This window comes from Lytechinus pictus, chromosome 10 (assembly GCF_037042905.1).
Source record: "Lytechinus pictus isolate F3 Inbred chromosome 10, Lp3.0, whole genome shotgun sequence".
Taxonomy (NCBI): domain Eukaryota; kingdom Metazoa; phylum Echinodermata; class Echinoidea; order Temnopleuroida; family Toxopneustidae; genus Lytechinus; species Lytechinus pictus.
Window position 1 is genome coordinate 19,671,661 of NC_087254.1, and position 26,195 is coordinate 19,697,855.

Genomic DNA, 26,195 nt, shown 5'->3' on the forward strand with positions numbered 1-26,195 from the left:
TATTAAATGCACTGTGATTTTGAACTGTATAACTTTCTCTAAAGTTTCTTCATTACGCTTCCCTTAATTCTAAATTATAATTACCGATCTCAACACGACAATTTATTTATTTATTCAATTCTACTTCCAGGCAAATAATGAAAAAACATGACAGATACAACTGAAGAGAAATATTGAGCACCAGCCAATTCTTATGGATCACCTAACAAATTAAAAATTCTGTCGTGAGGTTCTCCACTATGGCTGGTGCCTACATCGAATAACGCAAAATAATGATAAATGTAAACATGTTATATGCCTAATTAGGTCCTATAATCAAACTTAATTCTCAATAAATCAACTTTTATTGTAATGTATGAAGGGAAAAACATGGTTATAGAATTATTTGGGGGTAGTCTGCAAAGTATTACACGCATACATCAAATAATTGTTGAGTTGTAGCCTTATGTAATTTTTGCCATTTCATATTTTTCGACATTTTGAACTTAATGTATGGGGAAACTGATCGAACGCCCATAGTGCAACATTTGTTAAGCTATTATCTGATGGTTGAAATTATATAAGTTTTGTATCAAAAGATGCCAAAGGACCCCCCCCCCGGCAAAATCCGCCGCTGCATGGGATCATTAGGGTGGCAGACTGCGCAAGCGCCCCCTCCCCCCCCCCAGCCTGGTAAGTGCAGACTTCAACCAAGAAAATTAAATGCAAGTAAAATCAATACTGTAATGCGAATGATTTAGGAGCTAGTATGCCCACTGAATGTTTTCATTTGTGTATATACATTTCCTTCACTTTTGCAAAAACGGTTATGTGTATCCTGGACAGAAATACATGATCAACGTTTGGCCAAGCATGAAAAATATAACTCTTTGTCTTCATCTATTACGCAACTAGATATATCTAGAGAAGACATTTTATCAGTTATTTGTCCTATTTGTATACCCCCAAATGGGTGATTTAATGCACATGAGTAGTGAATATGAATATGAGGATAATATTAACATGAGTAGATATAAAAGATCAACACGGGGATCCGGGCGAGGATCAACACTACATGGGTTTCGAGCTGATGTTGAAATAGATATCGTTGGGCCTCTAGGACCCTGAAGCTGGAGATGGCCGTCCTAATTTTTTTCGGGGCGGGGGCAAACGGGGCAATTAATTATATGCATGTATATAGTGGCCTAGTACCTGAGCGGGCCTATACCAGTCAAAAACCAAAGGAATTTGAAAAGATTTTTCTTAAATTCAACATACCAAACCTCCAAACCCCATACATATAGCCTGGACCTGATAGTGATAGCTCCGTAAAAAAAAAAAATCCCTTCCCGACCCCCCCCCCCTTTTTTTTTAATTGCCGCGCCCCTGCCCCTGCGTGCACTGGATGTTCGAGCGAGTGGCTTGTCATAATAACTTCATCTTTTTATCTGTCGATAGGTTCGATCGACCCATTGGCATTATTGCATCCACGAAATGTCGTCCCAAGCAGAGCAGAACAGCCTTGCTGCTGAGTTCATGTCAAAAGTTAAGATTGCTGACTATCCTGATTTAGGTAATTATTGCATTGTCTTTTCAAGTTTGTATGTGGTTGGTTCTGTCGTCATGGATAAGCCTTGCCCTTGGTCGAGGTCTCCTTTGACTTTTTATGAAGCCATCAAATCAATTACCGGCGTGTGCGATTCTCATGTAAGATTGTTGCCTAGATACCATCACGTTTCCGTGTTATACATATTGTAATTGCACATGCGGTAAATTGCATGGTAGATATATAGGACATTCATTGAGTGTCAAAGTGCGAGTGAGCTGGGAAGCTTAAGTGAGAACACAACCTGTCGGTCCAGCATCGGCATGGGGGGGGGGGGGGGGGGGGGGGGGTAGCCAGGAGGCTCCTAGAGAGCACTCATTCAATGAACCAGGTTATGATGTACTATTCATTCTAATTTCTTGTTTTTATTTGGCAATAACTCATGTCTTCGACTTCATGATTGAATATTTTTGCCACACAAAAGTAGGGTAACAATATTCTTTCTATGAAAGAAAAAAAATGAATAAAAAATTTATAAAAAAATATATTATTATAAGTATAACCTTGTTCTCGGGCTCAGCCCTGTTAGTGTTACTAGTCTCCATCATGACTGTGTCAGTGTGTGTGGCATATTGGCTTGTTTTCTCTTTTTCTTTGGGACAAATGCTTGATTTTTAATTTTATACACTGTCAGTTTCCATTACAGCTAGGCCCTACTTATACAACTTGGCTCCTAAGTAAATTTGATTCTTTTGATTATTTTTTCTAAATTAAAAAGAGATTAAGGGGGGAGTGAACCGTGTGTGGTCTCTCAATGACTGTGTTATAAATACATCTATGTCTTAAAACATACAACGTTTTCAGACATCTACTAATACTACAGAGAATAGATTGACCTATAATTGTATTTGTATAGAGAAACTAAAATGTTTCAAGGGGAAAAGTAATTGTTTTGCTACTTGGTAACATAATTATTGCAGTATAAATGTATTGAGTAGTTAATTAACATGTTATCGTTCAAGTGGGTCTAACTCTAATATTACTAGAATACACTAGTATTATGGGTCAGGAAACTGGCCAGGTATGAGTAATTGAGGAATCGAGATGGCGCTATTGGTTCGTATCTGCTTTAAAATAAAAAAATGAATTTTTTTTTGCCATATTACTTTCCACCAGTAGAGGGTATATGCCAAAATTCAAGTTTTTGAGCGCTCGCCTCTGGACTCTGGTGAATACAAAAAATATTCCCAAAATACTAATGAAAAATAAATTGCAACTGTATGGAAATTATAATTTTGGGTCACAAAAGTTACATTTTAATGATTTTTAAAGTGTGTGCTGTGTACTGCATTGGTAATTGGTATACCATAGTCCTACCTCACCTGTAGATTCCCCACAGGCAGGACCCGGAGGCAGGACGGTTGTAGGTTGCAGTAAGCAAGTGCTAGAGAGTAAAAATCATTCACTAACGTGTACTTACTCTCCAGACAGAGCCAGGGATTGTGCCCCATTTATATGTGCATTCCACGGTCAACATGTCATGGCATTGCAATTTTCACCCCTGAGTCGAGATTTCTACTTTCCCTGTAAGAGTAAAAAAGATCTAACGTTAGCCCTAAATCATGTAAATGGGATAGACCTTAATTTCTGACATTTATACGATAAATGTCAATTTCATATTTAAACAAATATTCATTTTGAAAAAACTAGAAAATATTATGTCTTTATGAGAAGACGGGAATAAACTTGCCGATGTAAATTATGTGGCCATCTTGTTCTCTTTGTTAGAAGCTAATTTACAAGATGCATATAGAGGGCGGCACACCAGTCCGACTCCAAGTGGTGACTCAAATTGTATACTATTGGTCCAAAAATTGGGATTGGCCCAGAATTTGAAAAAAGATATATCCTCATGTATAAATTGAGATTGTCCTTGTTTATGTCATTATGTCACTTCCCCTTCCACTCACACTAGTTAGAGGTTAGTATTATGTACATGTACCCCTTCATGCACCTGCAGGATATACATGCAAAGAGTAACCTGGCGATAATTCAACGTTAGGCTTTAATTTTCTGCAATATTTTTTGTCTTTAAATGTCTTTTCACAAAATAGAATTTACATCATTTTTCATTGAGTATATTTGTCTATTTTTAATTGCAATGTTTATTTTCAACTTCAATCTCAATATTTCATAAAAATAGAAATGTATCAGTTCTTCATTCCAACATTTGTTTAAGTTATAAAAAAATGGGGGTGACAGGGTCTATCAATTATGCCCCCTCTTTCTCCTCACTTTGTTTTGTCTGACTCTCTCCAACTCCCTCCCTTCCTTTCTTTTTACCTCTGCATTTTATTTGTAAATTAGAAGCTAATTTCCTGGGGAAACATTAATGCAGGACATGTGAATTATGAAAGTCATACAAAAAGTTTGTGTTGAAAATGAAAGAATAGAGGAGTGAGAGGGGCATAAAAGAGTAGAGAAAGGATAGAAACAATAAATTGATCAACCAAATGCCAGTAATTAGGGAAATAGATTAGTAAAATGAATAAGTATGGATAAGTATAAGTACTGTATGAACAAGCTTGTTATTACTTACATGTACATGTATATGCACCTGCACTACATGAACAAGAGCTTTTTTTATGAAATAACAGTATGTGAAAAAATCCACACATACACACACAACCAGTGCGTTAATCTTCATCATCAGGGAATAATTTTCCTGGTATCGCATGGCAATTTGCTCCACATTTTTGAAAGACTGCTATGCAAAGTATGCATAAAGTCTTTTGTATAGCATATTTTTACATAGGACTGTACATTACTTAGTTGAGCGCTTTCCTCTTATGACCAAAAATGCTATTCAAATTTGTAAATCAAAATTATTCCCTGTTCATCATCTTGAAGCAGCACTTACTCTGGAAGAAGTATTCAAAGGGGTGATGATCCTTGGAGAAATATTTTTCTGCAACTGGATAAACTTTGAACTTAGAGGACAAAACAAAAGCTACAAGTTAGCCAAATATAAGCTGATATGAAGAAACATTAAATCACTTTTTTTAAATCTCTAACTTTCCTACAACATATTTTGATAAATTGAGAAGGATAGGGCCTTTTTATAAAAATCACTTAGGTGGAGTTTGAATTAAACAGAACATAATTGCCAAACAATGTAGTTTTTATGGAAGCATGACGCACTCATATTAAAGTTTAACACTTGTGACTATATTTTACTCAGAATTATTTTCGATGTGTTAAATCTGTTAAAAGCCCAATTATTCACCATGTTATACGAGATAACTGCTGACACTTCTATTCTCTTTTTCACATTGAAGGGAACCGATTTGAACCCAAGACTTCCGAGCCTATTACTCGACCACTCGATACTCTTGATGAAGTGTTGTTATGGCAGCCAGATGATAAGTTCAACATTGCAAATTCCCCTCTTGCTGCCCCAACGATCCCCGCTGGACCTCGACCTATGACCCTTGTGTGCCATGACATGAAAGGAGGTTACATTGATGATCGGTGAGCAAAATTTATTGTATGAAAAGTACAGATAAGGTGTATTCAGACTGCCTTGATCACTAGAGTACCTCCTGTAAAAAACTTGTTCAGGCTCGAAAATACACAATATTTATTTTCCACCATTCAAACCGACCCAAAGAAGCTCCTTTCGGGCTAAATTCTCGAAGCATGTGCAGTATGGTCTGCATAAGCAGGCAATGCCACGGATTCAAAATCGCTAGCTCAGCAGCCAGCCACCACACTGCCAAAATACCTGCAACCTTGAAAAATTCCCACAAAAAATACCTACTATTTTACCTGGGCTATTTTTTTTTTGGGGGGGGGGGGATATTACACATAATTTGCTAAATCACACTGCCGAAATTACATGTACCTGGTATTTTCTGATCAGGTAGATCTAGTCTGATATGCAGACTCTGAATGGCTTGTGAGGTGGGATCTGCTGGTTTGCGAAGCAAACCAGCCTGAAAGGGTGAGCGAAGCGAGCCATTTCAGACTCAGTAGACCTAGTCTGCTATGCAGACTCGTTGAATCAGCTGAGGTACACACACTGCAGATGTGGGTCTACATTTGTAGACTACATGTAGATAGATCAGGGCAAATTTTCCTATCAAAATTGAAATTGAAATCCGAACAAAATTAACTTGAATGCCTGGTATTGTAATTAATTACTGGCCAAATAAATTGCAGTACCAATTGATGTCAAACAGAAAAAGTCATATTTCATCATGTAAATGTATGTACTAATAATTCATCATGCACCTATGAACTTCCCAAAATACATTTTGTTGCTGGAGTAACAGGACCTTTAATTTACCCTTTGTTTTCTTCAAATTACCTTTGTGCTATATTAACGTAAAGCAGAATGATTGATTGCAAAGTTGATTTGTGTACTTAATAGCACATAGATGATCAATGTAGTCAAGTATAAAATGATTAGCCTTAGGATCAAGCATAAAGCTTTGTGTTATGATATCCTGAGCCTGTTATTTCCTGTCATGTACAGTCCTAATCCAAGTCCTCTTTCTTTTCTAAAGCAAAGCATTTTGTTCTTATTTCAAATAAAGGAATACTTTCTCAATGGATACAGTGCTATGGTGGCCTATGTTTTTTCTTTCTTGGGGGCCCATTGGCTTTGCAGAAAGAGAACTTTGCATTCAAACACATCTATGAAAAATCAAGTGCAAGGTCTGAAATCTGAGCTTCGGATCGGTGTAAAATCAAGTCAAATTTGATTCCAATTCTTTCTGAGACAAGAAATGCTTTTTTTTTTTTTTTAATTAGCAGGTGGTCTCTGTGAAGGTGATACCTAAAACAGGTTTGATTGATAGCGTGTTTTGTTCAGCAATTTGCTTTAATAATATCCCCATCATTACCTCATTCCATTCCTTTTCCACCATCGCAGATTTGTGCAGGGTGTGCCCGTCAGCTCCGCCTACCGTTTCTACCACTGGCAATACATCGACATCTTCATCTATTTTAGCCATCATTTTGTCACCATTCCCCCACCCTGCTGGACGGATGCTGCTCATAAAAATGGCACCCTCATGCTTGGTGAGAACCCCCCTCCCTCCCTCCCTTTGCTTCAATCCTTTCATCTTATCTTCCTTTACACTGCATCTTTCACATAGAGCCCTCAAAATCAATTAATATCCAACAAATTATGTGTTTCAAGGCCCTTGAAATCAAGAGCAAAATAAAGGATTATTCCCTTCATTTTATTTTTTACTCTGAAAGATCAATTTATAGAAATATCACTTCATGTCAAATATAAAAGACAGTAGTTGCAGCTGACAATTATTTCATGAGAAAGTCTTTTTAATCAAAGTTAATTGTCAAAATATTATCGTAGATCTAGATCTGGTACATTCATGTAAACTTATCTTTGTAAAATCATGAAATCTTAGCTGAAAAGCAATAATTCTAATGATCACAAACACAGAAATATATATGTGGGACAGTGTATTAATATTGCTTTAAAAAATATCAGACATTTGATGGAATTCTGTGCTTATTTTGCTAATTTCTCAGCAATTACATTTTTTTTTCCAGAGCTATTTGCACATATTTTTTATTTGTATATACAAGCACTTCGGCAGTAATTTCATTGGATTCTGTTCGATTTCAATTTGAGATACCATAACTGGTATTTATCTTTAAGTCTCTACTGAAATCAGTGTGTAGGCCTACCTGTGGGACAGGTTCACATGTTGGCCAAGCCATATTAGTGAATTAGTGAATGAATTTGCTGTTAAACAAATTGAATTAAACTCTACTGTTGATGTATTCTTTGCCTGTGAGTAAAAATATAAGCTATATACCAATCTGCAACATATTCTAATGATAGGAACCGTCATCACAGAGTGGCAAGACGGTAAGAAGAGATGTGCAGAGATGTATGGGAGCGAGGCAACCTACAAGAGATTTGCAGATAAGCTGGTGGACATTGCAAAATATTACAACTTTGAAGGCTGGCTCATCAACATCGAGAACCCAATTCCAGTAAGCATTGTCCCTGTTTGTAGTTTACGTTCACCCACCTACAATTGGTTTTGAATGGGTTGTGACAGGACTCACAGGGGTGGTGGTGGTGGTGGTGGTTATGATGGTTATATGGTAGTGATAGCGCACTGACTGTGGGCTTGTTATTATTTTGTTGATGAATATTGTAATAATTATGTTGATTATTATTGTGATGATTATGGTGGTAATCATGCTGATTCGCTTGAAGCAATTAGTAGTGTTTCATTCAATTTAGATTTATTGGTAACTCAAAAGTGTCTAAATTCGCTCTGGTAATTTTTTTTTTAAAGTAAGATTTTCAAGCACTATGTCATTTTTATATTTAAGAGGAGTTATCAATTTAAAATCACAAAGCAGTATTCAAGTAAAATTCACTTTTGATTTAACAAGCTATATTATATCACTTCTCCATGATCACAGATATCTAACTGTATTACAGAACGGTTCTTCTTTCCTCTGTTTCTTTCAACAGCCTGAGCACATGCCCCAACTCCTAGGCTTCGTTGAATACCTCACTAAGCAGATGCACCAGCATATCAAAGGGTCGAAGGTCATCTGGTATGACAGTGTCATAGCTGACGGCTCGTTGCGCTGGCAGGACATGCTGAATGATAACAATAGGTAAGTACTTCACTTTACTTTAATTGAGAATGTTAAATACTAGAATGTTATCACAGGTTTCCAAGAAAAAGCGGAATTGTTTGAATGATACCAAGATATTTCAATTTTGGGATAGGTGTTTGATTTCAATTCTGGCCTATTTCTGAAACTCAGTCATTTTGAACTATCCCAAATTTGGGTGACATGAAAAAAAGCATTCTGTTGGGAATGATGCTTCATACAGATGTACATTATTTGGGACAAGATAATTGATATGAAGTGTAACATTTATGATGACAGCTTTCAGGTTTTCATTTAGTAGTTGGTTTGCTTCATGAGACATACTCAAAGAGAGTGAGAGGGGGTCTGTACAGAAGGGTGCTTAGAAAGCTAACTTTGAAATGAAATTGGACTGATTGGAAGCACTAGATGTTGCTAAAAAAGCTATTCAAAAACTATTCAAATGGTAGGTTGTAGAGTGTCACACACTTTTGATATTTCAGTTACATATTTTCTGAATTCCTAACTCAAGCAAATAATCCCTTTGCCATGCCACATGCCTTTGGGGATTTAGAAAATTAATATTGAGTTTTCCCTATTTTGTTTGTTGAATCCCTTTTGCAGGATCTTCTTTGATGCCAGTGATGCGATCTTCTTGAACTACACATGGAATGAGAATAAACTCGCTACCTCTGTTCAGAATGCTGGTCCTAGGAAGCATGATGTCTATGTTGGGGTTGATATCTTTGGAAGGAATTGCTTTGGTGGAGGAGGATGGAACACTAACAAGGTACCCTATCTCATTTAGTTAAATTCAATTGTACTAGTGATAAATTAATGTCTTGCTGTTTTAGATATATGAATGATATCAAAGAGGCATTGTGTAAAATTGGGAGTTGGGAGAAATTAATGGCCAAACTCAGATTTCCAAACTTTTTTTTAGGAGTTTAGATGCATAGTGTATTGATGTGATATGAACAACTTTTTTTTTTTTACATTTTTGCACTTTGTCATTACATTTGTTTTAAAAGACATGTACAGCTAAAGCAACAGCTTAATTAAAACTCAGAAGACACCCCCCTCCTTTGTCTGTCTGTCTCTCTCTCTCTTGCTGTTTGTCTGTCTCTCCTTTACTTCGATCTTTCCGCTCTCACTTTCTTCTCTCTCTCCTTATTCCTTTCCCTCTCCTCTTCTTTCTCATTCTTTCTGATTCTTTTATTTCTAATTCATACCATGTATCCACCTGTTCCCATTCCTTCAGGCCATGGAAGTGATCAAGAGGCAGGGTCTCTCGACTGCCATCTTTGCTCCAGGCTGGGTCATGGAAAAACTAGGAGAGACAGACTTTATCGCCAACCAAGATAAGTATGTTCAATCTGGATTATTCTCTTTTAAGCCCTCTGTTTAAAAAGCAGAGCTTCTATTTCAAACTACATAACAAAAAAAAAATGGAATTCATCTTTCATTGACTTATGAGTTTTAGGGATATTTTTTATTATTCTTACGCTTTTTGATTGATTTTGTTGTCCTTTCTTTATCAGGTTCTGGTCTTTGCTTGATTCCTATCTGTACACCCATGGGGTGTCATCGCTTCCCTTTGTCACAAACTTCTGCAGGGGATATGGAGAATTTGGTTTCAAATGTGGAAATGTAAGTTTCATCAGGATTATTGTCATGTTTCCTTATGAGGAAAATAGATGATGTAATGTTAATCATAATAACAATAGTGATGTCTTATAGAGCGCACACACCTTCCAGAGACGCCCAAGGCGCTAGCACAGCAACAGTTCCTTTTACAATAAATGTGAGGCTTAAGAGAAATTTTGTAGTGAGAACGCTAAGCAATATTACAGTGTCCATGCATGACAAGACAAACCATACCACTTGTGCTGATAAATGCACACTGTTCACTTCAAATCTAATGAGTTATCGTTTCCTGCCTATTGCCCCACTCAGGAGGTGATGAAGAAAGCATGGTGTAATCTGAGCAGCCAGCAGATTGTACCAACCTATGGAACTGAGCAGTTCTGTAACACAGAGGGCGCTTCTAAGAAGACATCCATGCAGTACCTGGTGTCCGATGGCTTCAATGGGGGTGGTTGTATTGAGATCCATGGAGGACTGGCAGCCAATCAGATCACTAGATGCAAGTATGTCAAATGCAGTAATATACTCTTTAAAAATATGTGAATTGATAGCTGGTGTAGGAATAGATAAAATGAGTGACTAGAGTATAAGAAAAGTGTTTTACTTCATCACAGTGCATTTTATAACAAAGAGTCAGGCCCCCTTTGTAACTTGTGTTGATCATTGATCGTGTCGATCACTGAGGACTTCTTTAAAAGGGCTCTATGAGGTGTGATGGCTTAAAGGAAGTAAACAGTGATCCGTTTCATTAACAACATACAATTATGGTAATTCTGTCACTATGGTAACTACCTTGGTGACAGGGCCCATTAACCAATCAAAATCAAGGGTAGTTACCATAAAGTTACAATAGTTTTAAGTCTTTTTGAAATGTTGTTCATTTTTGGCAGTGAGAAGGCAGCTGCTTGATTGTCCTTCATTAGGACCGATGGGCCCGTAACACAAAATTTAGTGCTTGATATTAGGGCTGATTTCTATTATTTGAATACATTGATCATTATGTACAATCAATCATACAAATCAACAAGCAATAAGCTTTGTGTTACAGGGGTTTGATGGCCGCAACAAGGCTCATGAGCTTCTATATATCTTTTATCGGGGATCGAAGTGACCAACACTGTGTGTGGTTTCTCATTGATTTGGTAATAAATAAAATAATATACCTTTTGACATGTACTTAGTACTTACACCGAGAATAAATCAACCTATGATTTTATTTGTATAAAGAAACTAAAATGTTTCAGAGAGAAACATACTTGATTTGCTTCTAGGTCGTGCAATTACTGCAGTGTTAGTGTATTCACTAGAGAATTAGCGTGTCATCATTAAAGTGGGCATGTAATTTCAAGACTACACTGCTCATAATGTTGCATTATGGGTTAAAATCCTGGTCAGAGTTTATTAGTTGAGGACTTGAGATGGTGCTATTAAGGTTGCTGATTGGTATCTGCTTTACTGTTCTCTCACAGGTTGTTTTCTACCGGTATCTCTGGGTCTCACCCTCTGCTTGTCTCATACACTGTCAAACATGCTGATAACTGCAAAGTATGTCTTTATCTATCTACACCCAACAAGGACATTCTACTGTGGAATACATCAGGTAGGAAGAAATTTGGATTTTTCTCTTTATTTGATTAATATCTAGTTAGAAATACCTAGAAGTGCAGTTGGCTTTTCCATTCTAATTTATGCCACCTTTCAAATTTTGCCTTGACTTTATTTTGATGAAGTCATAAAGGTATAGGGTATTGATATTATGCATATATCCACCTTGTTTGGTTCTCAAGTTGTCCTACAGTGTCCGGCTAAGCTAGGCTTCTGATTTTAGTGCTCACGGGTTTTTTGAAAGAATTCCTTTCTTTGCATACCCAATAAGGAACTGAAACTTTAAAATTGTAGTATCTTTTGATTTACTAACATCAAATACAACAATTTTATTTGATCATCAATTATAGTTATCATAACATTTTTTCTTATACAGATGATATGAAGGCAGGTGAGCAGCCTATGAGTACGTATGGCCTGAGACTCTCTGCCCTGATCGACCAATCCACCGTACCTGATGCCATCAAGTCATCCGAACCCACCATCTTCTCTCCTCTGATCGGCACCTGTCACAAGATCCTCCAGGATGCATTCTTTGGCATAGATAGCTCAGTGATACCTACCCAAGGTTGGGTCACAAGGTGAGGTTTCTGAAGAGATCGTCCAGGGTCTCTTTGTTGCAATATGCTTTTAAAAGAACATATTCACAGTTCAATAATCTTCCAGGATTAATCCATTGGTTGACAGCTCAGTGATACCTAAGTTACAAGGAATAACCCAGAGTCGCTGGTTGTTTTCACGCTTTTGAACGGCTAATTAGGTAGTATGCTTCATAAGATGAAGAATGACATTAAGCATCTTTTGGTGTTGATACCTGACTCCTCCCTTACATTTGTTGACTTGGTTGAGCTGCTCAGTGGATCATGCAGAGTCCTATTTATTCTGCACTTAAAAGGAATGACCTAGGATTCTTTTTCTGGTGGAAGACGTCCCGAGTAAAGGCACAGAATCACGACAAGAGTGATTTCTTGATCAATCAGTAGATATTGACTTTTCAAATTAAATTCTTACTTTAAAAAAAGTAGTATTAACCCCCAATCTAATGTACTCCCTCACTCATGTTTAGATTTGAATATGTTTTTTGAGATTTATTTTTGTTTAAATATGATTATTGAGGATGATCTGTTCATCACATTCACCCAACTTTACAATGATATTTCAAACCTTATTGATTGTGCTTTCATTTCCTTTCTATGGAACATAGGAATTTCCTTCTACCAGAGTCTGTCCTGGTTGCTGGTGGTAAGATCAATGAGATTGGTGTACTCTGCTTCTCATCTGATCCTATTGAATCTTACTCGGTCAAGATTGGTGAAATCAAGGTGAGTAGAAACTCAATCACACCTGGGCAATTCCATGAAATAAAACTTTTTGTATGCTCAACTACCATGTTTCCACGTTCTTACTTCACTTCACAAACTGCTCAAGCCATGATAGATTGAGAACATTACAACTTGTCATCTGAACTAGAAAACAGACAAATCATTTCAGATAGGTCCCACATGAAGGGAGTCAGATGTATATAATTGAAGGTATTGCCCATTTTCATTGATGAAAGCTTCAGATGTATATAATTAAAGGTATTGCCCATTTTCATTGATGAAAGCTTCAGATGTATATAATTGAAGGTATTGCCCATTTTCATTGATGAAAGCTTCAGATGTATATAATTGAAGGTATTGCCCATTTTCATTGACGAAAGCTTCAGATGTATATAATTGAAGGTATTGCCCATTTTCATTGATGAAAGCTTCAGATGTATATAATTGAAGGTATTGCCCATTTTCATTGATGAAAGCTTCAGATGTATATAATTGAAGGTATTGCCCATTTTCATTGATGAAAGCTTCAGATGTATATAATTGAAGGTATTGCCCATTTTCATTGATGAAAGCTTCAGATGTATATAATTGAAGGTATTGCCCATTTTCATTGATGAAAGCTTCAGATGTATATAATTAAAGGTATTGCCCATTTTCATTGATGAAAGCTTCAGATGTATATAATTGAAGGTATTGCCCATTTTCATTGATGAAAGCTTCAGATGTATATAATTGAAGGTATTGCCCATTTTCATTGACGAAAGCTTCAGATGTATATAATTGAAGGTATTGCCCATTTTCATTGATGAAAGCTTCAGATGTATATAATTGAAGGTATTGCCCATTTTCATTGATGAAAGCTTCAGATGTATATAATTAAAGGTATTGCCCATTTTCATTGATGAAAGCTTCAGATGTATATAATTGAAGGTATTGCCCATTTTCATTGATGAAAGCTTCAGATGTATATAATTGAAGGTATTGCCCATTTTCATTGATGAAAGCTTCAGATGTATATAATTGAAGGTATTGCCCATTTTCATTGATGAAAGCTTCAGATGTATATAATTGAAGGTATTGCCCATTTTCATTGACGAAAGCTTCAGATGTATATAATTGAAGGTATTGCCCATTTTCATTGATGAAAGCTTCAGATGTATATAATTGAAGGTATTGCCCATTTTCATTGATGAAAGCTTCAGATGTACATAATTGAAGGTATTGCCCATTTTCATTGACGAAAGCTTCAGATGTATATAATTGAAGGTATTGCCCATTTTCATTGATGAAAGCTTCAGATGTATATAATTGAAGGTATTGCCCATTTTCATTGATGAAAGCTTCAGATGTATATAATTGAAGGTATTGCCCATTTTCATTGATGAAAGCTTCAGATGTATATAATTGAAGGTATTGCCCATTTTCATTGATGAAAGCTTCAGATGTATATAATTAAAGGTATTGCCCATTTTCATTGATGAAAGCTTCAGATGTATATAATTGAAGGTATTGCCCATTTTCATTGATGAAAGCTTCAGATGTATATAATTGAAGGTATTGCCCATTTTCATTGATGAAAGCTTCAGATGTATATAATTGAAGGTATTGCCCATTTTCATTGATGAAAGCTTCAGATGTATATAATTGAAGGTATTGCCCATTTTCATTGATGAAAGCTTCAGATGTATATAATTGAAGGTATTGCCCATTTTCATTGATGAAAGCTTCAGATGTATATAATTGAAGGTATTGCCCATTTTCATTGATGAAAGCTTCAGATGTATATAATTGAAGGTATTGCCCATTTTCATTGATGAAAGCTTCAGATGTATATAATTAAAGGTATTGCCCATTTTCATTGATGAAAGCTTCAGATGTATATAATTGAAGGTATTGCCCATTTTCATTGATGAAAGCTTCAGATGTATATAATTGAAGGTATTGCCCATTTTCATTGATGAAAGCTTCAGATGTATATAATTGAAGGTATTGCCCATTTTCATTGATGAAAGCTTCAGATGTATATAATTGAAGGTATTGCCCATTTTCATTGATGAAAGCTTCAGATGTATATAATTGAAGGTATTGCCCATTTTCATTGATGAAAGCTTCAGATGTATATAATTGAAGGTATTGCCCATTTTCATTGACGAAAGCTTCAGATGTATATAATTGAAGGTATTGCCCATTTTCATTGATGAAAGCTTCAGATGTATATAATTGAAGGTATTGCCCATTTTCATTGATGAAAGCTTCAGATGTATATAATTGAAGGTATTGCCCATTTTCATTGATGAAAGCTTCAGATGTATATAATTAAAGGTATTGCCCATTTTCATTGATGAAAGCTTCAGATGTATATAATTGAAGGTATTGCCCATTTTCATTGATGAAAGCTTCAGATGTATATAATTGAAGGTATTGCCCATTTTCATTGATGAAAGCTTCAGATGTATATAATTAAAGGTATTGCCCATTTTCATTGATGAAAGCTTCAGATGTATATAATTGAAGGTATTGCCCATTTTCATTGATGAAAGCTTCAGATGTATATAATTGAAGGTATTGCCCATTTTCATTGATGAAAGCTTCAGATGTATATAATTAAAGGTATTGCCCATTTTCATTGATGAAAGCTTCAGATGTATATAATTAAAGGTATTGCCCATTTTCATTGACGAAAGCTTCAGATGTATATAATTGAAGGTATTGCCCATTTTCATTGATGAAAGCTTCAGATGTATATAATTGAAGGTATTGCCCATTTTCATTGATGAAAGCTTCAGATGTATATAATTAAAGGTATTGCCCATTTTCATTGACGAAAGCTTCAGATGTATATAATTGAAGGTATTGCCCATTTTCATTGACGAAAGCTTCAGATGTATATAATTGAAGGTATTGCCCATTTTCATTGATGAAAGCTTCAGATGTATATAATTAAAGGTATTGCCCATTTTCATTGATGAAAGCTTCAGATGTATATAATTGAAGGTATTGCCCATTTTCATTGATGAAAGCTTCAGATGTATATAATTAAAGGTATTGCCCATTTTCATTGATGAAAGCTTCAGATGTATATAATTGAAGGTATTGCCCATTTTCATTGATGAAAGCTTCAGATGTATATAATTGAAGGTATTGCCCATTTTCATTGATGAAAGCTTCAGATGTATATAATTAAAGGTATTGCCCATTTTCATTGATGAAAGCTTCAGATGTATATAATTGAAGGTATTGCCCATTTTCATTGATGAAAGCTTCAGATGTATATAATTAAAGGTATTGCCCATTTTCATTGATGAAAGCTTCAGATGTATATAATTGAAGGTATTGCCCATTTTCATTGATGAAAGCTTCAGATGTATATAATTAAAGGTATTGCCCATTTTCATTGATGAAAGCTTCAGATGTATATAATTAAAGGTATTGCCCATTTTCATTGATGAAAGCTTCAGATGTATATAATTGAAGGTATTGCCCATTTTCATTGATGAAAGCTTCAGATGTATATAATTAAAGGTATTGCCCATTTTCATTGATGAAAGCTTCAGATGTACATAATTAAAGGTATTGCCCATTTTCATTGATGAAAGCTTCAGATGTATATAATTAAAGGTATTGCCCATTTTCATTGATGAAAGCTTCAGATGTATATAATTGAAGGTATTGCCCATTTTCATTGATGAAAGCTTCAGATGTATATAATTAAAGGTATTGCCCATTTTCATTGATGAAAGCTTCAGATGTATATAATTGAAGGTATTGCCCATTTTCATTGATGAAAGCTTCAGATGTACATAATTGAAGGTATTGCCCATTTTCATTGATGAAAGCTTCAGATGTATATAATTGAAGGTATTGCCCATTTTCATTGATGAAAGCTTCAGATGTATATAATTGAAGGTATTGCCCATTTTCATTGATGAAAGCTTCAGATGTATATAATTGAAGGTATTGCCCATTTTCATTGATGAAAGCTTCAGATGTATATAATTAAAGGTATTGCCCATTTTCATTGATGAAAGCTTCAGATGTATATAATTAAAGGTATTGCCCATTTTCATTGATGAAAGCTTCAGATGTATATAATTGAAGGTATTGCCCATTTTCATTGATGAAAGCTTCAGATGTATATAATTAAAGGTATTGCCCATTTTCATTGATGAAAGCTTCAGATGTATATAATTAAAGGTATTGCCCATTTTCATTGATGAAAGCTTCAGATGTATATAATTGAAGGTATTGCCCATTTTCATTGATGAAAGCTTCAGATGTATATAATTGAAGGTATTGCCCATTTTCATTGATGAAAGCTTCAGATGTATATAATTAAAGGTATTGCCCATTTTCATTGATGAAAGCTTCAGATGTATATAATTGAAGGTATTGCCCATTTTCATTGATGAAAGCTTCAGATGTATATAATTGAAGGTATTGCCCATTTTCATTGATGAAAGCTTCAGATGTATATATAATTAAAGGTATTGCCCATTTTCATTGATGAAAGCTTCAGATGTATATAATTGAAGGTATTGCCCATTTTCATTGATGAAAGCTTCAGATGTATATAATTAAAGGTATTGCCCATTTTCATTGATGAAAGCTTCAGATGTATATAATTAAAGGTATTGCCCATTTTCATTGATGAAAGCTTCAGATGTATATAATTGAAGGTATTGCCCATTTTCATTGATGAAAGCTTCAGATGTATATAATTGAAGGTATTGCCCATTTTCATTGATGAAAGCTTCAGATGTATATAATTAAAGGTATTGCCCATTTTCATTGATGAAAGCTTCAGATGTATATAATTGAAGGTATTGCCCATTTTCATTGATGAAAGCTTCAGATGTATATAATTAAAGGTATTGCCCATTTTCATTGATGAAAGCTTCAGATGTATATAATTGAAGGTATTGCCCATTTTCATTGATGAAAGCTTCAGATGTATATAATTAAAGGTATTGCCCATTTTCATTGATGAAAGCTTCAGATGTATATAATTGAAGGTATTGCCCATTTTCATTGACGAAAGCTTCAGATGTATATAATTAAAGGTATTGCCCATTTTCATTGATGAAAGCTTCAGATGTATATAATTGAAGGTATTGCCCATTTTCATTGATGAAAGCTTCAGATGTATATAATTGAAGGTATTGCCCATTTTCATTGATGAAAGCTTCAGATGTATATAATTGAAGGTATTGCCCATTTTCATTGATGAAAGCTTCAGATGTATATAATTAAAGGTATTGCCCATTTTCATTGATGAAAGCTTCAGATGTATATAATTGAAGGTATTGCCCATTTTCATTGACGAAAGCTTCAGATGTATATAATTAAAGGTATTGCCCATTTTCATTGATGAAAGCTTCAGATGTATATAATTGAAGGTATTGCCCATTTTCATTGATGAAAGCTTCAGATGTATATAATTGAAGGTATTGCCCATTTTCATTGATGAAAGCTTCAGATGTATATAATTAAAGGTATTGCCCATTTTCATTGACGAAAGCTTCAGATGTACATAATTGAAGGTATTGCCCAGTTTCATTGATGAAGCTATTTAAGAAACAAATAATGGGGTACCCTAACCATACAGCCACAGTGGTGTTTAGATCCAATGGATATAGCCTAAGCTAGAATGGTAAATGGGCTAAATGTCAATTAAAACAAATGGTCCGTAGACGAACTGGTTTTTAAATGAACTAGGATTGTGGGATTAGCCAAAACGGAAAGTTTACAAGTGGATGTAGACTAATTGGCGATTTACCTTCATGTTTCCCTGTGATTCTTTATTCTGAAACAAACAAAATTAATAATGTTCAATTTGATTGTATCTCAGGTCGTCAATCCGAGCTCACTTCGAGACCAAACACAGCAGGTCACTGACCTCTCTTGTTCAGACATCACCTGGCATCCCCCCATCGCTGATGTGGTTGACCCCCATACCGTTGTTTCCCTCTGTGCCACTCTATCTTGGTCTTACCCTGCTGGCCTTGGACACCACTTTGACATTTACTGCTCTGGCGTTGAGCGTGACCCGAACCAGAGCCGGGCCGTCAGCAAGAGTGATAAGCTCTTCGTCGGGAGGGCGCATTCGCACAACTTCCGCGTGTGCCACCTTCTCATCCCGAAGCTAGAAAAGAAAGGCCAAGTGGACAGCATTGAGTTCTGTGTGCAGCCGACAACGAGGGCAGGCTTCTCGGCTCCTCTCCTAGGGGTCTCCAGCTGTAAAGTGGTATACTCCAATTAGTAAAGGAAATATGATTTTCCTTGAAATGTGTTTGAGGAAGATTCGGTCTCTGCTGACTTTTGGCCTGGTTGTGTGTGTATGATTTTGGCCAGCTTTTTTTTTTTCAATTGCAATAAGATACTTTGTTATCACCACTCATCCATTTGCTATGTGTGTTATTATTTGCTGCAGCTATTAACCTGTGACTAATGCAATCTGTTATTGACCTAACAAAGAGAATACGGGTATGGCTGTGTTACAGGTGTTGATTAAGAGATTTAGATCATTCTGGTCCAAACGGCCAAGTTTATTCTCTTCGTGCTTGTGGCTCTGATTGATATTGATATTCCTGGTCGCAATGTACTCAGCGAGTTATAAAAGTCAGATAGTGTTATTATCAGTATGATGTTTAGAGCAAGAGTATGATAGGTGTGCAGCAATTGTGTCGTCTTGTTGACGACCCATTCCATTAGGCTAACCAGGTACCTGCTCTGATAACAGATAATGCCTTTCTTATTTCAACAGTCCTCAAGCATGCAGTTGTTTTGTCGTGACTTAAAGGGGAATCCAGCCTTGGCCATAAAATGTTGTGTTGGGAAGGAGAAAAATAAATTAAACAGAATGGTGAAAGTTTGAAAGAAATCGGACAAGCAATAAGAAAGTTAAAGCTGCTTTAAAATTGAGATCACTAATACTATGTAGATTTCAAATTGGCAACTGAGTAAGTAAATTATGACAAGGGGCAAGGACAACTTTCCCATAGGCCATGTAGTTTATTATCAGGGATTTGTGGTTTTCTCTTAAGTACCCATTCCCCTGGGGCAGTAATCTAAATATAACCCAGCTAGTATATTGTTTTATGATCTCATGAAAGAAAAATATAATGTGAAATAAAACTTTTGGGAAAAATGACATTTTAGCCATAATATGTATTGGAGTACATGGAAGAGTAGTCCTTGCCTTACATCACTATGACATCCGATATGCGGCCAATTTGAAGTCTCCATGGTTATAGTGATTACCAATATTTACAACATTTAAAAATTCATAACTTTCTTGTTGTTTGTCCAATATTGTTCAAACTTTCACCTATCAACTTGTCTGATTTTTCTTTTCCTTATAAAAACAAGTTTTTATGTGGGTTGGATTCCCCTTTAAGCCAGGATTCGATTATATTTGCTCTCTCCCAGCTAGATTATAGACTCCATTCCCCCAACAAGGATTATCCTTTGATTATGATTTTGTGTTAGTGCCATTTAAAACTTGAAATTTGGTTACTTAGTTAGCGAGTGAGACTTGTTACTATTGAATTTTAAAATGCAAGAGTGACTTCCCCCAATATTTTCTCCAATAATCACACGGCATGCCTCTAATACATAGATAGATATATTCAATATGCAAAAGTGAATAAACCTATATTAAATGGATAGGTGTCCATTGACTTTCATTGTACACTTTTTAATGTATTTTACATTATAGGACCTAGATGAGTATTAACATTATTTGTTTTATTCAAGTTATCTATGCATTTGAAGAATACATTCCTTATGTTTCTCTGTTTTATGTTTTTTTTTGTGTTAAAAGTACAAAATTTTCCAGTACTACTGTGCATTCTCCTACCCACTTTTTGCATTTTGCATCAGTTGCCACCATTTGATGATCTTTGTAGGTTTCAATGGTGGAGTTTATAATGTGGAGAAGGTTTACGGTTCACCATGTGTAATATGAAGAAGGGAAGGAGATACAGGCACAAAGATTGAAACGGAAAGACGAGAAAGGATGAAAAGAGGAAATTAGAAGTATTCTTTTCTTGAAAGTGAGTGAAGTCCTGAAAAGGACTGTAAACCAGATGAGATGAGCTGAATATGGCTTGAGTAGCAATGGTTTGAGTAGTAGCAGGATGAAGTGAAGAGAGGTTACTCGAAGTTTCGGGCAGGTTGACTGTCCGTCTTCAGGTTCCATGTTACCACCATTTATTGGAAAAGGCAATTTAGTGACCACAGAAACATGATTAATCTATCTCATCCCTTATATCTTATGTATAACCTACATTTTAATGTAGTTATGATTGAATATTCATTTCATTGTACTTCTCACTAGCATTATCAGATGATGTGCAATTAACATACTGTTATGAATTTGCAAGCAATTTTGCTGAGATTTTTTTTTTATGGATTTGCTTACAATTTTCCTTGACATAGTAAATTATATCAACTGAAGCGATGCTCTTCAGGCTATAAAATATTGACACTTTTGTCAACTATTCAGTTTTGAAAGCATTTATAAGGTATCGTTTTTTTTGGAGGTTAGAAAGAATAAGAAAATAATGTGATTATTTTCTAATTGTGGTTTATTTAATTGTCTCACAATAATTATTAGTTAATGTAAAAATCATGAGGAGTATGATTGAATATCGATGGAAATTCTGCATTTTGACAACTTGCATTCTATCATGGCTAGGCTGAATACAGATTTGCCTATTTTTTTAAAGATAATTTTATGAAAATAATGTGTGCCTTCTTAGAATTGTTTGATATTTTTTGATGCATTTTTAAGTAGAATTTGAGCAATTATATGCATGGTAGTTAGAATCTGTAAATGAAAACATATATGTACTGAGGGTTATCATATAATGTCAATTGCCAACCTTGCACAAGTCCTACTCTCATATGGCTTGAAACTTTGTAGGTCAAGAAATTGCATACCTGGCTTTATTAAGCTGTATGAAATTAAGTATGACTTTATGTCTGCCTTTTATAGCATTTCAAGGCAGATTTTTTGGGGGTATGATATGCATTAAAATGTTAATTATGATACCATGTTAGGTGATATATCAAGGACCCAATATAGTCTGTTTATTGAATTTTCAATGTCCCAATATTTTTTTATATTATTGACGTATTATTCTGCATCCTAACATAAAACTATGTGAAATGAATTTATCATCATGAAGTGAATTCTTTGACTACAGAATGGTGTAATTCCCAGTTGACAATAGTGTAAAGCTATTTTGACATTCAGTCCAATATGATATGACTTATATATGATTAGAAAAGAGAGGGGAAGGGGGACTGGAGAGGGGGGACAGAGAGAAGGGGAAGGGGGTGGGGAGTGGTGGGAAGGTGAAACAGATTGTGAGAAATAGGAGGAATTTCCACAACATTTGCTCTGATGACCATTGCTCTGATGGAAAACCTGCATGTTAAGCCAAACATAAAACCTAACTTCAAAACTAAATAAACCCTAATCCTAATCTTTACATTATTCTGAACCAAAAACTCTATTACAAACCCAAATTTACCTCTATGCCCTCTAAAGTATCGAGACCGGAGCAAATGTCTTATCACTATTAGGAATGCAGTCGGATTTAACTACCCTTAATGCTGGTTAGTAGTAAGAATAAGATTTTATAAATGTTAGAAAGATCATGAGAATCATGAAGTAAATAGAGCATCTGCTTCATAAATTATGTATGCATGGTAGTTTATAATAAATTAGTTTGCCATAAATTTTTTTTTTCTTTCGCAAGTTCGTCCAACTATGTTCCTGCCAATATTACTATTTATTTTCCTATGATAGCTTGTGTGCTTTGAGCAAAGATAACCTAAAAGGATGAAAGAATTCATGTTTTCTTTAAGAGTATTATTATTATCATAATTTTATGCACTAAGATATAAAAGTATATTTGTATACACCTAACCTATCTTATCTAAACAAAACCAATGTATTGGTATGCATTCCTGTACCAAAAATATTAGACTGCCTTAAAGGTGATCTACTGATACAGTTGTAATAAGATATTGCCTGTAATGTTATAATCCAGTTAACTTAGCTATTTTTCTTTATTTGTAATTTACTTATGACCAGGCAAGCTTTTGTGTGAATCCCAATGTGTATTTTATTAATTTGTTTAATTTCATGATACTCTATGTTGTGGTACTCTCTGTATAATTGTACTGGAAGAAACTTCCAAGCTTGCTGTGAACTGCTTAGTAAGAAAGACTATGTTATGATAGTACCAATATTAATTTACCTTTTTTTCCTTCTCATGTTGAAGTTATTTTAGTCATCTATTTTTCTACATTTTGATATGACTCTAAGCTTTTGTGTGTGTACATGTATTTGCTGTTTGTTATTACATTGTGTTGTTTTCCATATATGTAATGATGTTTTATAGTTTTGCATGGTTTTCTCTTGTAGTGCAGCTATAGTTTGATGTATCAAAGATTATATTATAAATATAGATATACATGTACTTTAAAATTATTTTAAATTAGATTAAAATTAAAAATGTCTATGGTTACTTAATACTTACTTATAGTAACTAATAACCCAGCATTGTAAGTGGGAAAATATGAAGATTTCTTCTTCACATGAATATATATGCATATAATGTTGTTCTATGCTCTGAAAATCAAGAGTAATGTAAGCAGATTTTACAGCAGGAGGAGTAATTTAAAATAGAATAGATAGAATTCTATTTGAAGGAGTTATAACATGTGGGATGGGGGATTCTGTATTTAAAGCCAAGCAATGCAAAGTCCCTGGAGAACATAACCCCAAATAGAATAGACAGATTTTTTTTTTGTGTAGATAGAGATAAGGCTTTGTAGATAGCCATAGTCTTTCAGTGGTGATTAGGAATGAAATCATATAAAATGGAAGGTCTTAAAATGCAATAGGAGTGTAGGTGTTGTTATCTCTAACTATATGGCTGCCTTGTGCATCAATGTGCATTTATGCAAACTAATCTAACCAGTGGAATGGTTTTTACTTTACCATTACATCACTCCAGAGTAAATGAGTGATGCATGTAATCTTTATTCATGCAAAAATTAAGGAAAACAAGCAAACTTTGTAATTGAAATAAAGAATAACATTTCTCATGCCGTCATCCTGTGGGCACCAAAGAAAAAAAACAAGGCTTGCAGCTATCTTGTATATGCAGGTACAAATAATTGACTTTGTTTAATTTAGATGTATAGAAGTGAGTTTCATGATTTGAAAAAGCAAAGTGTGTCTTTCAATATACTTAGTTGTTTGTTGTAAGTGATTGTAGTGAAATTAGTGAGTGCCTACGGTCAGCTAAAAAAGATTAAGGAATACAAGTCATCAATAGCTTGGGTTGGTCTAGTTTGAGTATTTTTAAAATGTTACTATCTTTTCATTGACTAAATAATCAAGAAATAGAAATAAGGAACTTTAAAATCATGGCTTTGTGACCAAATTGAATTACATTATATATCTTTTTATTTCTATTTATCAAAGTTCTTAATAGCAGTTTTGTTTGTTAGAACAGTGATTTGCTTAAAAAAGTTTATTTCCATAGATATTAAGTACATCTATTTATTTTTGTTTGTAATAAAGTCAAGTTTCTAACCACACATTCTGTATCTGACCACATTAGTTTGAAATTTAACATTTTGTTTCTATGAGTATAATAATAATAATAATAATATGCAACGTTATTATAGCACTTAATGTTTCTAAGTGCTGCATATTATTACCCCTGCTTTAGCACAGCTACCCTGATTGGACTCTCGAGCATTGAAGGAATTCCTTCCTACTGGGTACCCATTTACTACACCTGGGTGAAGAGCGGCAAATGTAGAAAAACGCCTTGCCAGAGGATGCCAGTGCTGCAGTGGGATTCAAACCCCAACCTTGCAATTCAAAGTCTGGACACTTATCCACTGAGCCAAAAAACATCACCAAACAAGCATATAAAAGTATCTGTGGATTATAATTATTGCAGTTAAAAAGTTACAAATTTAAACAGTTTTATTATGTAGTATGTATTTCTTTTCAAGGCCTCTCGAGTTATGCCATTGAAAATCGATTTCCATCATTAGTGTACCTGGTAAGATCACCTTCGTTTCGAGATTCACTTTCCCATCAAATCAAAACAATTATTTTCTGAGAAAACTAGTTCATAGTTCAAAGGTCACCACTATTTTCGGAAGCACTCGCCATGAACTTCAAACAAGATGGGTCATTAAAATTCTGCTGGGGGTGCACTGACCCCATGCTAGGTATGCTAGTGATTTACATGCAATCCAATCTATTTCAGAGAAAAAAATGATATTGTTACAAAGCTTGCATCATATTTACATCATGTGATGTTGGGTATTATCTACAAAAAAATTATGTAAAATTATATTTAAACCCTCTCATTGGAGGTCAAGTCCATCCCAGAAAAATGTGACTTTAATTAATAGAGACAAATCAAACAAGCATAATGCTGAAAATTTCATCAAAATCTGATGTAAAATAAGAAGGTTTTGGCATTTTCAGTTTTGCCTATTGCTCATAAAACAGTTATAAAAATCATGCGCAACTCGGTGACATGCAAACTTTTTGTTGGGGCGGACTTGCCCTTAAAAAAAATTGTCTGAGTCGTGAGAATGCATACATTTATTAATTTGGTGGAATATAAGTATTGTATAGGCTATAAATACCTTGAAACAATATCCTTTTCCATTTGATTTTTTTTTCATCTGATGCTACATCAGCTACTATCAGTTCTGTTTCCCTAATGTAAAGGACCATTGGTAATGATTGAGATATTACTATGATACAAACAGGTTCTTTGTTAAAACTGAATATAAAAGTCATCCATATCGGCCCGTATTCTGAAGTCGGGTTTAACTTAAACTCATGTTTAAAGTTGTGGTTTAAGTATGGCGAGCCAATTGTTACATAAATCACTAACAGTAGAGATATCATACTTCAGCTCATTTGGCTCTGAATTCATTCATAATTGTTTAGGAAGTATAAAAAGATTATTGGCTTCACCATCGATGAATCAGGAAAGAGCACAGTAAACATAAGAAACATACAACTTAATAACAAATATGATACTATTGGCTTCCCATACTTAAACCACAACTTTAAACCTGAGTTTAGCTTAAGCCCGACTTCAGAATACGGGCCTATGTGTTTTGTGATTTGGAAAAGGTTTTGTCCCAGAAGTGATATAAAGATGCAATATGAGACATGTATTGATAAGAAAAATAAAAGTGAGGCTATCTCTAGAAATGCAAGAATTGCCGGAGAATTTAGAAGAGTAGGCCTACTATGAGTAGTTTGTTGTTGGTTGAATGTAGGGGGGGGGGGGCAAACATGAAGAGGTGTTTACACAAGTTCTGTTGGGCAAAGAATCTCATATATCCATCTGCTCCCTACTTGTACACTTTCCCGGTTC

General features: G+C 34.9%; 1 protein-coding gene across 1 annotated transcript; it reads left to right on the plus strand.

Moving 5' to 3' along the window:
• Positions 1–1,428: 1,428 nt before the first annotated feature.
• LOC129269233 (cytosolic endo-beta-N-acetylglucosaminidase-like) lies at positions 1,429–26,055 on the plus strand. Its single transcript, XM_064105511.1, has 13 exons — positions 1,429–1,552; positions 4,864–5,056; positions 6,462–6,610; positions 7,404–7,558; positions 8,052–8,200; positions 8,804–8,969; positions 9,441–9,544; positions 9,721–9,829; positions 10,136–10,329; positions 11,296–11,426; positions 11,808–12,012; positions 12,636–12,753; positions 18,602–26,055. Exons 1-13 carry the CDS (start codon positions 1,474–1,476, stop codon positions 19,010–19,012), a joined length of 2,163 nt encoding a protein of 720 aa, XP_063961581.1. The 5' UTR covers positions 1,429–1,473; the 3' UTR covers positions 19,013–26,055.
• The last annotated feature ends 140 nt before the right edge of the window (positions 26,056–26,195 follow it).

Coding starts and splice junctions, on each gene's coding strand:
- LOC129269233 (XM_064105511.1), top strand. CDS start 1,474: ATGTCGTCCCAAGCAGAGCAGAACAGCCTTGCTGCTGAGTTCATGTCA. Junction 12,013..12,635: donor ACCCAAGGTTGGGTCACAAG/GTGAGGTTTCTG, acceptor TATGGAACATAG/GAATTTCCTTCTACCAGAGT. Junction 12,754..18,601: donor TCAAGATTGGTGAAATCAAG/GTGAGTAGAAAC, acceptor ATTGTATCTCAG/GTCGTCAATCCGAGCTCACT.